Here is a 13,615-nt window from a genome sequence, read left to right on the forward strand (position 1 = left end):
TGGGGGCCGAAAAGTTGCTGGGTGGACTGCTGACTGGCAGTTTTACAGGTAGTGATCAGGGTGGGCCTTTGTGAGGGAGTTCTCTGTATCAAGATTGCGGATGCACATGGCCACTCAATTCACCTGTTTTGGGCAAGGTATTGATGCCCTCAGTTGTATACCTAAGCAGAAATTCTTTTGGCTTACCCTTTTTTTGGGGGATTAGCCTCCAGAGCTGGAGAAGAGGCAGTTGCCCAGTGGCAACCAGGACTGTAACTGCTTTTCAAACAGCTTCCACCTAGTCTTATATTAGCTCAGTGACCATGTCCCCCCTCCCCCCGACCCACCCACAGTCCCCAATTCTAGAAACTGCCACTACCAATTCCTTTGCTTTTTGAGAATTCTGTGCTGGAACTCAGCATTCCCCATTACTTTAACTTTCTTGAATCAGCCAAGTGAGGAAGATTAATTCGTTTTCCAGCTTCTAAAAATTCCTGCAAAAATCTCCACGTTTTGTAGGTTTGTAACTTCTAAACTTTTTTATTGTCAAGTATGAGAAACATAAAGTACACAAATGTATAATGCCTCTCTCTTCCCAAAGAAAATCTTGACCTTTATTGAAATCACTCTCCTGCTGTTCTTCATAGTTTTACCATGTAAGCAGGTGTGGATCCACAAGCACTATGGTTTTGTTTTTGAACTTTACGTAACTGGAACAATCAAATACGTATTTTTGTGCCTGGTTTCTTTTGCTCAACATTATGTATGTAAGACTGATCTGTGTTTTGCCTGTTGTAGTTCACTGTCATTACTGCATACAATTCCACTACATATGCCACAATTCATCCTTTTTACTGTCAGTGGTCATTGGTCTGATTCCAATTTTTGGCTATTGTGAATTTGACTGCTATGACTATTCCTATGCATTTTTCTTTGCTGCTATTTCCGTGAACTATATTCCTAGAGTTAGAATGCTCAGTTATTATGTAGATGTTCAACTCTGAACAGCAGCTTGGCGTTATCTACTCACGTGGACGTGCTACTTTACACTTCAGTGTAGGAATACTCCTGTTGCTACACATCCAGGCCAGCACGTGTGTTCTTGTTAATGTATCTTTCATTTTAGCCAATCTGGTGGGTGTACAGAATCATCCATTGTGGTTTTAATTTGCATTTTTACAATTACTAATGTGAATGAATATCTTGTCGTATCTTTACAGGCCATTTGGATACTCTCTTTCGTGAGGTGCTTGTGCAAGTCTCATCTAACTGGCCTGCAGTTCTTCATCTGTTCTGCAAGTGAGCCCTTTGTGGATTGTGTTGCAGATACGCTCTCCCACTTGGCACCTTGTCTTTTCCCACTCTTAACAGGTCTCTTGGTAAACACAAGTTCTTATTTTAACATAGTCTAATTAATTAATAGTTTCCTGTATGGAAGTGCTTTTTGTGTCCTAAGAAATTGTTCTCTACCCCAAGGTCATGAAGATATTCTATATTATAAATCCTAGAAGCTTTATACTGTTTTACCTTTCATATTTGAGTGTATTAATCCATCTGGAAATTACGTTGGGGTTTGAAATATGATATGGGTCAGGTTTAATTTTTTCTCAGATATTCCCAAATCACTTATTATCATCATTTTCTTACTACTCCTGGCAGCACCACCTCTGATGTAAATCAAGTGTCCACACACATTGTGATGTTTCGGGATTCTCTGTTCTGTTTCAGTGCTCATCTGTTCTTGCACTAATAATTCTAATTACTCTAGCTTTAGAGTAAATCTTGATATAAAAAACAAGTCCTCCCACCCTGTTTCAAGACTTAAGCTATTTCCATACTAATTTTGGTACCTACCCATAGCATTTTCATACAAATTTTAGAATCTATCCTCAGCATTTCCACATGAATTTTAGAATTGAATGGGCTGTTAATACTTGACTTTGCACTGAAACCATAGATCAATTTAGGAATGAATGAGATCTTTACAATATGGAGTTTTCCAAAAATCAATGAACATTTTATTTCTTTCCATTTATTCAGACCTCCTTTAATTTCTCTAATAATGTTTTACAGTTTGTTGCTTAGCGGTACCACACACTTGTCAGATTTATTGTTAGGGAGGACATTGTAAATGGCATCTTTCTTAAGGTTTCATTTTGTTTGTTGCTGGTAATAGAAATGCAAATGATTTTTGCTTATTGACTTTGTATCCAGCAGCTCAGCTACATGCACGTGTTGATTTTAACAATCTATAGATTCTTTTAAATTTATAAATAATGATAGTTGTGCTTCTCTCTTTCCAATCTTCATACCCTATGTTGCTCTTTTCCTGCCTTATTGTATTGGGTGCAACTTCTAATACGATATTGTACAGAGGTATTGATAACTGGTGTTCTTGTCTGTTCCCAATCACTAAGGAGAGCTTTCAACATTTTGCCATATGATGTTTGCAACAGGCTTTTATAGCTGTGTTTGTTAGATTAAAGAATTCCTTTCTAAGCTGAGTTTAAGGGATCTATTGCAAAAGAAGGATGAATTCTACCTAATGCTGCTTCTACATCTACTAAGATATGCTCCTTCTCCTTTTTAATAAATGCAGTGAATTATACTGTTTTAAATAAAATTTTATTTTAGAATAGTTTTAGATGTTCAGCAAAGTTGTGAAGACACTATAGAGTTCACATACATCCCTCACCCAGCTTCTGCTTTTATTAAATCTCTTGGGGCGCCTGGGTGGCTCAGTCGTTAAGCGGCTGCCTTCAGTTCAGGTCATGATCCCAGGGTCCTGGGATTGATCGGGGAGCCTGCTTCTCCCTCTGCCTACTGCTTCTCCTACTTATGCTCTCACTATCTCCGTCAAATAAGTAAATAAAATCTTAAAAAAAAATCTTGGGGCGCCTGGGTGGCACAGCGGTTAAGCGTCTGCCTTCGGCTCAGGGCGTGATCCCGGCTTTATGGGATCGAGCCCCACATCAGGCTCCTCTGCTATGAGCCTGCTTCTTCCTCTCCCACTCCCCCTGCTTGTGTTCCCTCTCTCGCTGGCTGTCTCTATCTCTGTCGAATAAAAAAAAAAAAAAAAAAAAAATCTTTAAAAAAAAAAATTAAAAAAAAAATCTTACATTACTATATACTGATTAAATTTTGAATGCCAAATCTTCCAAAATTTCTGGAATAAATCAACTTGGTTGGGAGACATAATTCTTTTATGTATATTGCTAGTTTCAATCTGTTGTTTTGTTTAGGATTCTTGTATCTATATTAATGTCGTTTCACATTTTAGTATCATAGTTATACTAGCCTCACTAAATGAGCTGGGGAGCATTTCTTCTTTTTTATTCTCAGGAGGAATTTGTGTAAAATTAGTGTTTTCTTTTTTAAAATTTTTTAATAGTTTATTATTATTATTTGACAGAGAGAGAGAGCGAGAGCACAAGTAGGCAGAGTGGCAGGCAGAGGGAGAGTGAGAAGCATGCTTCCCGCTGAGCAGAGAGCCCGAGCGGGACCCTGGGATCATGACCTGAGCCGAAGGCAGATGCTTAACCGATGAGCCACCCAGGCGTCCATGTTGTTTCTTTCTTAAATGTTTGGTAAATCTGTTGGTGAAGTTATCTTCACCTGGCATTTTCTTCATAGGAAGATTTTAAATTACAGATCATATTTCTTGGTAGGCATGTAATTATTAAGATTTTCTATAGTGTGTCAGTTTGAGTAAGTTACATTGTTCAGGAATCTATCCATTTCACCCAAGTTTTAAAATTCATTGATATAAATTTATTCTCATTATTTTCTTAATGTCTATAGGGTCTGATGTATCATTTTTCAGTACTACCATTGGTTATTTTTGTCTTATCTTGTTTATTTGGTAAGTCTTACCAGGGATTTATCAATTTTACTAGTCTTTTAAAAAAGCACATTTTGGTATTACTACTTCTGTATTTCTTTCCTATTTTGTAACTAATATTCTTAATTTTTAATTTCATTTCACCTATTTTCTTTAGGTTTAAATTACTATCTATCCTTTTGTCAACTTTTTGAGATGGATGCTGATTTTCCGCCTTTCTTCTTTTCCAGTATATTCATCTAAAGCTATAAATTTTCCTCTAAGCACAGCTTTAGATACATCCCCCAATTTTTGTTGTTTTTTTTCCCAAGTTTAAATCAATTTGTATTTAAGCACTGATTTTATATCACAAAATGAGGTATGAAGGTGAACTAAATTTACAACTTAATTTGTTCATGGAAACTGCCTTCAAGATACATTGCAACTAAGCCGTATATAAGATTTTATATGCATTTTGGTAGACATCACACAGAAGCAGCTGCTTTGTCAATAAGTTTGACCACTTTCACATTGCTCTTGGTCAGTCCACCACAGTTATTCAAGGTGAAAGAGTTTTCTGGACCCTGTTGTACACACTGAACCATTCTGGGTGATGATTCATTTCTCTGCTTGTAGGGTGACTCAGAATATGAAGGCAAATGCCTGATTAACATTTTTGAAGTACTCTTGGTAGATGGCGTCTATTTTAATTAATTCTGACGATCCTGTTACTTTAAGATCAAGTATAACTTAATTCCTCTCAGAAGCAGCAGAAGCTGTCAACCAGTGAGCATCTGCTGACATGGCCACAAGGTTCAGGCTCCAGCCCCAGGCCCAGGCCTGCCTGCTTGATGCCTGTCCTCAAACTTTAATATGCACTACTTTTCGTTTTCATTCAGCTCAAAATATTTTCAGATTTTCAATGTGATTTGTTATTTGACCCATGGGTTACCAAGTATGTGTGTGTGTGTGTGTGTGTGTGTGTGTGTGTGTGTATACATACACTTTTTTTTTAAGGTAAGCTCTAGCCCCAATGTGGGGTTTGAACTCATGACCCTGAGATCAAGAGTCACACAGTCTACCAACTGAGCCAGCCAGCCACTCCTATCATGTGTGTGTGTGTGTGTGTGTGTGTATGAAATTTTATTCTAAAAATTTACTTATTTTAGAGACAGAGAGAGGGAGAGAGTGTGAGTGGGGGGAGGGGCAGAGGGAGAGAATCTCAAGCAGACTCCTCAGTGAGTGTGGACCTGACTGAAGCTCGATCTCACCACCCATGAAATCATGACCTGAGCCAAAATCACGAGTTGGATGCTTAACCGACTGAGCCACCCAGGTGACCCAAGTCTCCTAAAATATGGGGATATTCTAGATTATCTTTTTGTTACTGATGTACGTATTAACTGCATATGGTCAAAGAACACAGTCATTATGATTTTAAATACTCTGACATATGAAACTTGCTTTTAACTCAGTACGTGGTCAATTTTTGTAAATGATACTTGTGTTTAAAAAGGTATATTCAGCACCTGTTGGATGCAGTGTTCTTTATATGTCCATTAGGTCAGGTTCATTAATTACCATTGTAATTTTCTACAATCTTCCTAATTTTGTTTGTGCGCTTGTTCCATCAATTATTGAGAGATATTTGTTAAATTCTCCCACCATCACTGTGAATATTTTTACTTCTCATTGTACTTGTTATTTTTTGTTTTATATATTATGAAGCCATATTATTAATTGCATACACTCATAAAATTGTTACATCTTATTTTTTAGTTTCTACTTCACGTAATATTTATCTAAACTTTTATCTGGTTGGTGTTTGCATTATATATTTATTCTACTCCTTATACTTACAAACTTTCTGTATCCTGATGCTGTGATTGTCTTATACAACATAAAGTTAAAAAAAATCCTACTTGACAATTTGTCTTTTAAATATTAAAATTTAATAAAATTTCTGAAATATTTATCAAGATAATTTATTCTATTTGTCTTATTGTTATATGTACCTTCCTTTCTTGCCTTCTTGTGGGTTATTTTTTATCATTCCACTTTTTTCTGTAATTTAAAAGTGATATACTTTAAAACCCTCTTTTCTTGAAGGTTACTCTAGATTACAACATGTATCTCTTACTTACCAAAATATAATTTTTCTTTTCAATTTTTTAAAGTACACTTAAGTAATCTCTATACCCAACCTGGGGTTTGAGCTTACAACCCCAAAATCAAAAGTCGCATGCTCTTCCAACTGAGCCAGTCCCCCACCCAGTATAATGCTAACAGTTACTTTCCCCTTCTTCCCAGATAATGCAGCCCCTCACATACTTTATCTCTATTTATCCCACTGCCAATTATTATTGTCTTATGTTTTAATTCTTTTAAACCTAATAAAACATTATTATTGGTGTGTAATATGGTTTACATTCGATTTACCCACATATTTTCTACTATTTTTGCCCTTTATTTCTTCTTGAATCTCTAAGCTTCCATATGATATTTTCCTTCTGCTTGAGTAATATTTTTTAAAATTTCCCTTAGGGGGCACCTGGGTAGCTCAGTCGGTTAAGCCTTTGGCTCAGGTCATAATCCCAGGGTCCTGGGATGGAGCACCACATCAGGCTCCCCGCTTGGTGGGGAGCCTGCTTCTCCCTCTTCCTCTGCCTGCTGCTCCCCCTACTTGTGTGCTCTGTCAAATAAATAAATAAAACCTTTTAAAAAATAAAATAAAATTTCACTTAGTGTGGGTCTCTTGGTAATTCTCCAAGTAAATTTTTTAAGGGAGGAGTATCTGAAAAATGCTTATTTTTCTCTTCATTCTTGAAAGGCATTCCTGCTAGGTATAGAACTCTAGGTTACTAATTATTATCTTTCAGTGCTTTGAATATGTTATTCCATTTTTCTTGCTTCTACTGTCTTAACTGGTCTCTTTTGAAAATCTCTTTTTTTCTGGTTGTTTTAAGATCTTTCTCTTTGTCATCTGAAACACTTTTACTATGATGTACTCAGGTGTTATTTTCTTTGTATTCATTCTGCGTTGGTTTACAGCACTTCTTCAATCTGTGGCTTAATGCTTGTCAATTTTAGAAAATTTTTATCTATTATCTCCTCAAATAATGATTCTATCCCATTCTATCTCTTCTCTGGGACTCCACACACACAGATGATAAGCCTACTCACTGTATCCTCTGTCTCTTAAGGCTTTTTTTGGTATTTCATTGTTCTTTTCATGATCCATTCTAGATTGCTTTTTCCCGACCTATTGTCTAGTTCATTTATTCTTTGTTTAGCTTTACTGAATCTGTTAATTCATCTTTCACAATTTAAAAATTTATTTTACTTTTCATTCCTAGCATTTTCTTTTGATGTTTTATCAACTCTGCTTTTATAATTCACAATTTTCTGCCAAAACTTTCAATGCAGTTTTTTATGTTCTCAAACACAGCAAGCATTGTTTTGGTTTGGTTTGGTTTTTACTATAGCTGTTTTAAAGTTCAGTCTGATAAAGCCAATGTCTGGAGAACCTGGCATCTGTTTTTATTTTTTGCTGTTTCTACTGGTTCTCATTCATGTTGTTATATCTCCCCATATGCCTAGTTATTTTTGGTTGTGAGTCTCATATTATATTTCAAAGACTATCTGTAATAATTTAAAGTGTTACACGATGTTATCTTAGAGATAATATATAGAGAGAGTTATAGAGAGGTTTGCTTTTGCCAGGTGCCTAGGGCTACTTTATTTAAATTTCATGGATTGAAATGATATGAAGGTAGGCTATAGTGCCTTTCAGGGCTGTTCTATTTCCAGTTTACCCTTACTCTTACATAGATGCAATCTTCTGGGGTCCCCAACCAACGAGCAGAAACTTACCAGCCCTCACATCATCCCTGGCAAGCCATGAGCCCTAACTTTTTTTTTAAGTAGGCTCCACGTCCCAGCATGGAGCCCAACACATGGCTTGAACTCACAACCCTGAGATCAAGACCTGAGCTGAGATCAAGAGTTGGATGCCCAACCCACTGAGCCACCCAGGCGTCCCAAGCCCTAACTTTATAGTTTCTACCAAGAGGGCTGCTCAACCTCTTAGTCCCTTCTTTTGAAATTCATGAATATCCAGGAGAGAAACAGTCCCAAATTTTGGTTTTATCTCTCTGGATTTATGCCTTTTTTCCAGATCTCAACTTGGTAATTATTTTACTTTGTTAGCTTTCTGAATGCCTGTAAAGCAAATTTTAGAATATTGTGTCTAGCTTTTACAGTTATTTTAAGTCAGGGTTGATTTAAGCTATCTAGTGTGGCATTACTAAAGTGGAAATCTTTAGTTTATATCACTTAAATAAAACCAAAATTGTATTGTGGTTTTAGTGTAGTTTCAGAAAGGAATGGAATTAGAAGCATGTTCAATTCACCATCATAGCCTATAAAAGGTTATTCTTCATTTCCTTTCAGGAAAAAAATTAAAAAGCATGTATCAGCTTATATCTACACACCCTGTAAAAAATGGAAATGAGAGGATTCTATTCATTTACTTTTGCACTTAACAGAATATCTAGTACATTTTCCATATTAGCACTGATAGCTCTACTCCATTCTTTTTTTAATAGTTGCACTGAATATCACTCAATCTAACTCAACAAATATTTACTTATCATTCTCACTGTACTATTCTAGGCTTTAGGCTATTTTGGTGAGCAAAAACCAACTGCGTCCTAGCACCTGGGGAGTTTACAGTTGAGTGGGAGTAAAATATATTACTCTTATAATAATATAAATAAATGCAAAATTACAATTCTATCAAATGCTAAGGAGAGGTACATGGTGATATGAGACAGCATGACAAGGGTACTGGATCTAGTCAGGGAGGTCAGAAATGCCTTCCATGAGGATGTTACAATAAGCTGAACAAGAGCTTACTAGAAGAGAAGGGGGAAAAGGAGGTTTGCATAGGGAAAATAATATTCTATGTAGAGAATCTATCATATGGAGATATGTCATAATTGATTTACCCACCTCTCCACTGAGGGGCATTTAGATTATTTTGAATCTGTTGCTATTATGACAATCCTTTAATATATATTCCCATATATAACTTTTGGCATAATTTTGTAAGCATATCTTTATGGTAATTAAGAATCCTTTCTTAGTACATACAATAGAGTTCACAATAATTTCCATATCCACCTAGATTTGAATATAAATTCTACTAGATCTATTTCTTATATCTTTCATCTTCCCCTAACTTAAAAATTCTTTATTTCGTTTGAATTTTCTCTTGTTTGCATTATTTCCTTGAGAAGAACTGGCTCCTTATAGCGATCTCCTATCTCATACATAAAGATACTCACAAGCTATGCTCCATCTGCTCTTCACCTTCAATGTGCAATCTAAAACATAACTATGTTTAGGATTCCCCTCTATCTGCCCAAAGTAAGCTAGGATTTTTCCACTATGTGGATGGTTTTATCCTAACAGTTGAATGAATCACTTCAGCACAGAGCTTTGAAAACGAGACAGCCAGAGGTTTGAACTCGGGTGCCACCATCTTTCCAGAGTCTTCTGCATTCTCAGGTAAGTTAGGACCTATCTTTAAAATCAAACGGCCCACAACACACTAGGAAAAAAAATACATGGCTACATATGTAACAAAATGTTACTATTAAAGATCCCTTACAGGCCAATAAGAAGAAGAGAAAAAACAAACAAACATGCACGGTAATAACCCAGTAGGAAAATGGGCAAAAGGTATGAACTGACAATTCACAAAAGAAAAATGCATGTGGTCAATAAAAAAATGTTCATTAGTCGTTATAAAAATACAAATTAAAATTAAAAAAAACACCAGACTATAGAAATGATAGTAAACAGTATTGGAGAGTGCACTGTGAACTATGCATCATACACAAAAAATGTAATCTGGTACAGCCTTTCTAGAGGTTGCCTGTTTCTGATTTAAAATTGTAAGTACTAAGTGACACAGATACTCAATTTCTAGAAATTAATCCCATGAGAATAATCAAGAAAATGTTATTCTCAATTTCCTAATATTGCTTCCCTTTCTTACATACCATATATCAACATCTGACTTGCACTTATTTATTGTTTGTCTTCCCTCCACTAGGATATAAGCTTATTGCATGCAAGGACCTAAGTAGTACTTGCCATATATTAGGCATGTAATAAATACTAATTGTTGACAGAATGTGTAAAGATTTATCTATAAGAATGTTTAAAACTGTAGGGTTTTAAAACAAAAAAGTTTGGAAAAAGTCCAATATTCAACAGCAGAGGATTGATTAAAACAAAAATCATCAAAAAAGACAACTAGATAACTGTTAAAAATTAGTCTATAAAGAACTATAAATGTTTATGATACTAATACATGACCTCATTTTTTGTTAAAAAGGAAAAAGAGAGGAAAATATATGCAAAGATATAAGACAGGTAACACAATATTATATCAAGGTGTGAACAGTTGATATCTATGAGATGGTAGGATTACAGGTAACTTTTTTGTTCTTATTTATGGTTTCCTGTATTTTTCAAATTTTATTTTTCTGTAATGAACACAATTCTTTTTTAGTAAGACAAAGAAAATTATTCAAAACAAACTAAAACAAAAACCAAAACTTTTGTTTCTAGTTCAAATGAGAAAAAGGCAAGTTTACCTTCAATTTCATCATCGGAAATCAATTCATCATCAGAGCATATGTTGAGAATGTTAACCAGCATCTCTGTGACTATATGATAAGACAAAATGACCCAAAATGTATACAAGGTATACAAAATGTATTAAGGTACTCTCTCTAAAATGATGTGGCTGTCTAAGTAAACACACATGTAAAATAAACAGACAAAAACGATTTATCATTATGCTATTAAGAGTAATTATAAAGAGTAGCATTAAATAAAGACCTTCAGGTTTATATAGAATTTGGGGAAATCACTTGCTTCAGTAAAAGTCTGGTCTTTGAAGCTTCTATTGCATAATTACTTGATTTCATGACACTGCTGTCTGGAGCCTTTTCCTCACTGATACGTACATGAAAAGATTTCCTCCCACTTTACAAAGAAGTTAAGCCACCAGGTCTTTGCCCAACAGATTTATTTTATATTTGCATGGCTTATTTGTACAGGTGCACAAACAAAATTCTACAGGACACTATTTCCTATTTAAATCTCTTTATCACTGAAGAAATCACTGAAGGAATGGTATAGTGACTTATGCTATTTTAACATCCTGATCATAGTAGGATAGCTACCTTAAATTGAAATTTACAACAAGAGCACAACTGACTGGAACTATAATTTGAAAACCAATTTTAAAACTTTAAAAATATAAAAAATAAAATAAAAAACCAATTAAGTGCCATTTAAAAATCTTTGTAGAGAACAAAGAAAATTAGAAAATACTTCTAATAACTTTATTATTTATTTATTTATTTTACTTCTTTAAGTTTAAGAAAAACATTTCTGAACCATCAGGGGACTCATGCAAATATAAGTGTGCTCCATCACTAATTAAGACAAATGATCGTCCAGTTCTCTTACCTTTTTCCCCAACAAATGGCAAAGACCATGTGAAAACGTCCATAAAGTTCGGAAGCCAGTAGGGGTGTGGAGAACAGTTAAACTGCCTGATATTCATGACATTGTTTTCGTATTTTAGCACAGCAGCTAGAAAGGAAAGAGCAGGAAAATCTGGCGCAGAGGAACACGACATGGCAAATGGTGTGCTTTGCACAGCAGTGTACCAACTGAACAGAATTCATGAACGTACTTTCCATTTGTAAGTCCCGGACGCGGTATTTAAGAGCAGATGGAAAATCTTGAAGCATTTTATACAGCTCATTCTTTTAAGAATTATCCCAAAGAACAAAGTTACCTGAAGATCTCATATAATAAAAGTACAAAAGAAACTGAGCTCTGAAACTTCAAAGGGTCACTGCACAGTAACCATCTAAAGAAATCTCAGGTTCCACATAGAAAAATTTTGTCATAATTTCCCTTTATAGGCCAAATGGTTACAATTACAGCTCTCTTTTGAAGGCAAACATTTTTCATTAAGCGAACACAGCCTGTTTTGCTAGTCATTATCCAGAGCCAATGATTTTATAAACTCTCTGGGAGTTTATAACATAGCAATTATCAATTCATAGTGGGGAATACAGCTGGTAAACTTGGAGCAATTCACATGGCTCCAAAGTAGATTAAATCATCTCTGCATATTATATAGAGGATTAAAAAATATCCATCTCTCCTATACAGAGTCAGTATATTGCTAGCACCATATGAATGTTTAACTTAACCAGTTCATGTATTTGTACACATGCTTTGGTACCAAACTAATTTTCTTTATACTTTAAAAGTTTTAAAATCCAATTTCTTAGACTTCACCGTGAGCACGAGCACTGCAATGCTGTCTGCATTATTCTCTTTAGTCTTACTGTGATCATAAATAGAATTGGGTATGAAGTACTTCAGAAATGACAGATATAGGTCATTTCCTGGTTCCTTTTCCTTTGCTTATTGAAGGGTAGCCTCATGGGCTCAAAATTTGTTACTGAGTGTCTAAAATGTATACCACGGATTATAAAGAAAATACATTAAAGTAGGATCTCCGGCTCTTGAAAACCTAACACTGGATATAATATACACGTCCCACTATTTTCATGTATATATATTTTATTTAGGTTAGATGAATACATAATTATTCAACAATTCCCTCAAATCTACACAGGAAAAAGAAGTGAGAGGTGGGTCTTTACAGTGGATGATTAGAAACGAGAGCATAAAAAATTGCTTTTGGGTATGTTCCCAGTGGACACAAGAAAAAGGAATAGAAATCTTTAAAAATCATGACTAAGGATCTTTCCATAATCATTGGAACTAACAAATACTTGTTGGTACCAATATGTAAGAAAGAAAAGCAACGGAAGAAGAAAGAGAAAAAGGAAAGGAGGAGAGGGTTGTCATTTTCAAGAAAGAGGTACTTGGATGGGGAGTATCTGAGTACCAGCAGATACTGTTTCATATACCACTCTGTCTTTTTCCTACAAAAAAAAAAAGTTTGAGGAACAACCAAGGAAAGTAAGAATGTTTCAAGATAAAGTTATCAATTATGTCAAAGCCAACAGAAAACTCTGGTAGACTGGACTGTGCCTTAAAAGTTCACTAAAGGAATAATCAAGATCAAAACCAGGTTAGAAGGGGCCGGAAAACGAGTGGGCATTTAGTGAGCGAGTGGACTGACTGCTGTGTTGGGTGGCAGGTTTCAGCTGGGTGCACTGATAATCCACTGTGCAGTCAACAGACACTCTTCCTAGTGAGCCTGCACAAGGGAGAAGGGAATGTCTCCATCCCAAATATGAACACTAGGGCCACGAAGTGTCCTTGAGGAAGTTGCCAACACAAGCAGCACATACCATTCATAATGGAAGAAATAAGAAGAAAACTAAGTCTCTAACGTATTGGGAATATTAGGAAGAAGGAAGTAAGAAAGAATGGAGTTAGGGAGAAGCAGAGTGTTGTGGGATAGCTAAGACTCAGAAAAGAATGACGAGATGTAAAAAACTAGACGGCTGGGAGAGAACTGAGGTCAAAGAAGTGTTTTTTAAAATGGATATAAGCCACTGAGATGACTGATTCAAATCAGACTGAAATGAGATGTGCCATTCCTTAGTTTCCCTTTAAACAGGCTACATAGTAAGTATACTGTGGACCTCTTTTAAACTTGACTCCCCAGCCGCATATACAAGGTATGACTATAAAGTAATGAGACTTAAAACCACTAACTACAAACACACCAGACCTTAT

At 35.5% G+C, this 13,615-nt stretch overlaps 1 protein-coding gene across 2 annotated transcripts in view; it reads right to left on the bottom strand.

Annotated features, from left to right (window-relative positions):
* Nucleotides 1–13,615, bottom strand: part of PPP3CC (protein phosphatase 3 catalytic subunit gamma) — a 101,704-nt gene that overhangs the window by 9,975 nt on the left and 78,114 nt on the right. For both annotated transcript variants that reach the window (XM_040626540.1, XM_040626539.1), the window contains exons 9-10: nt 11,351–11,476; nt 10,468–10,539 (exon numbers count right to left, since the gene is read on the bottom strand). In XM_040626540.1, coding sequence (XP_040482474.1) covers nt 10,468–10,539; nt 11,351–11,476 — 198 coding nt within the window. The remainder of the gene's footprint in view (nt 1–10,467; nt 10,540–11,350; nt 11,477–13,615) is intronic.

The sequence above is a fragment of the Ursus maritimus genome, unplaced genomic scaffold (genome assembly GCF_017311325.1).
Source record: "Ursus maritimus isolate PB19 unplaced genomic scaffold, ASM1731132v1 scaffold_11, whole genome shotgun sequence".
In the NCBI taxonomy this organism is placed as follows: domain Eukaryota; kingdom Metazoa; phylum Chordata; class Mammalia; order Carnivora; family Ursidae; genus Ursus; species Ursus maritimus.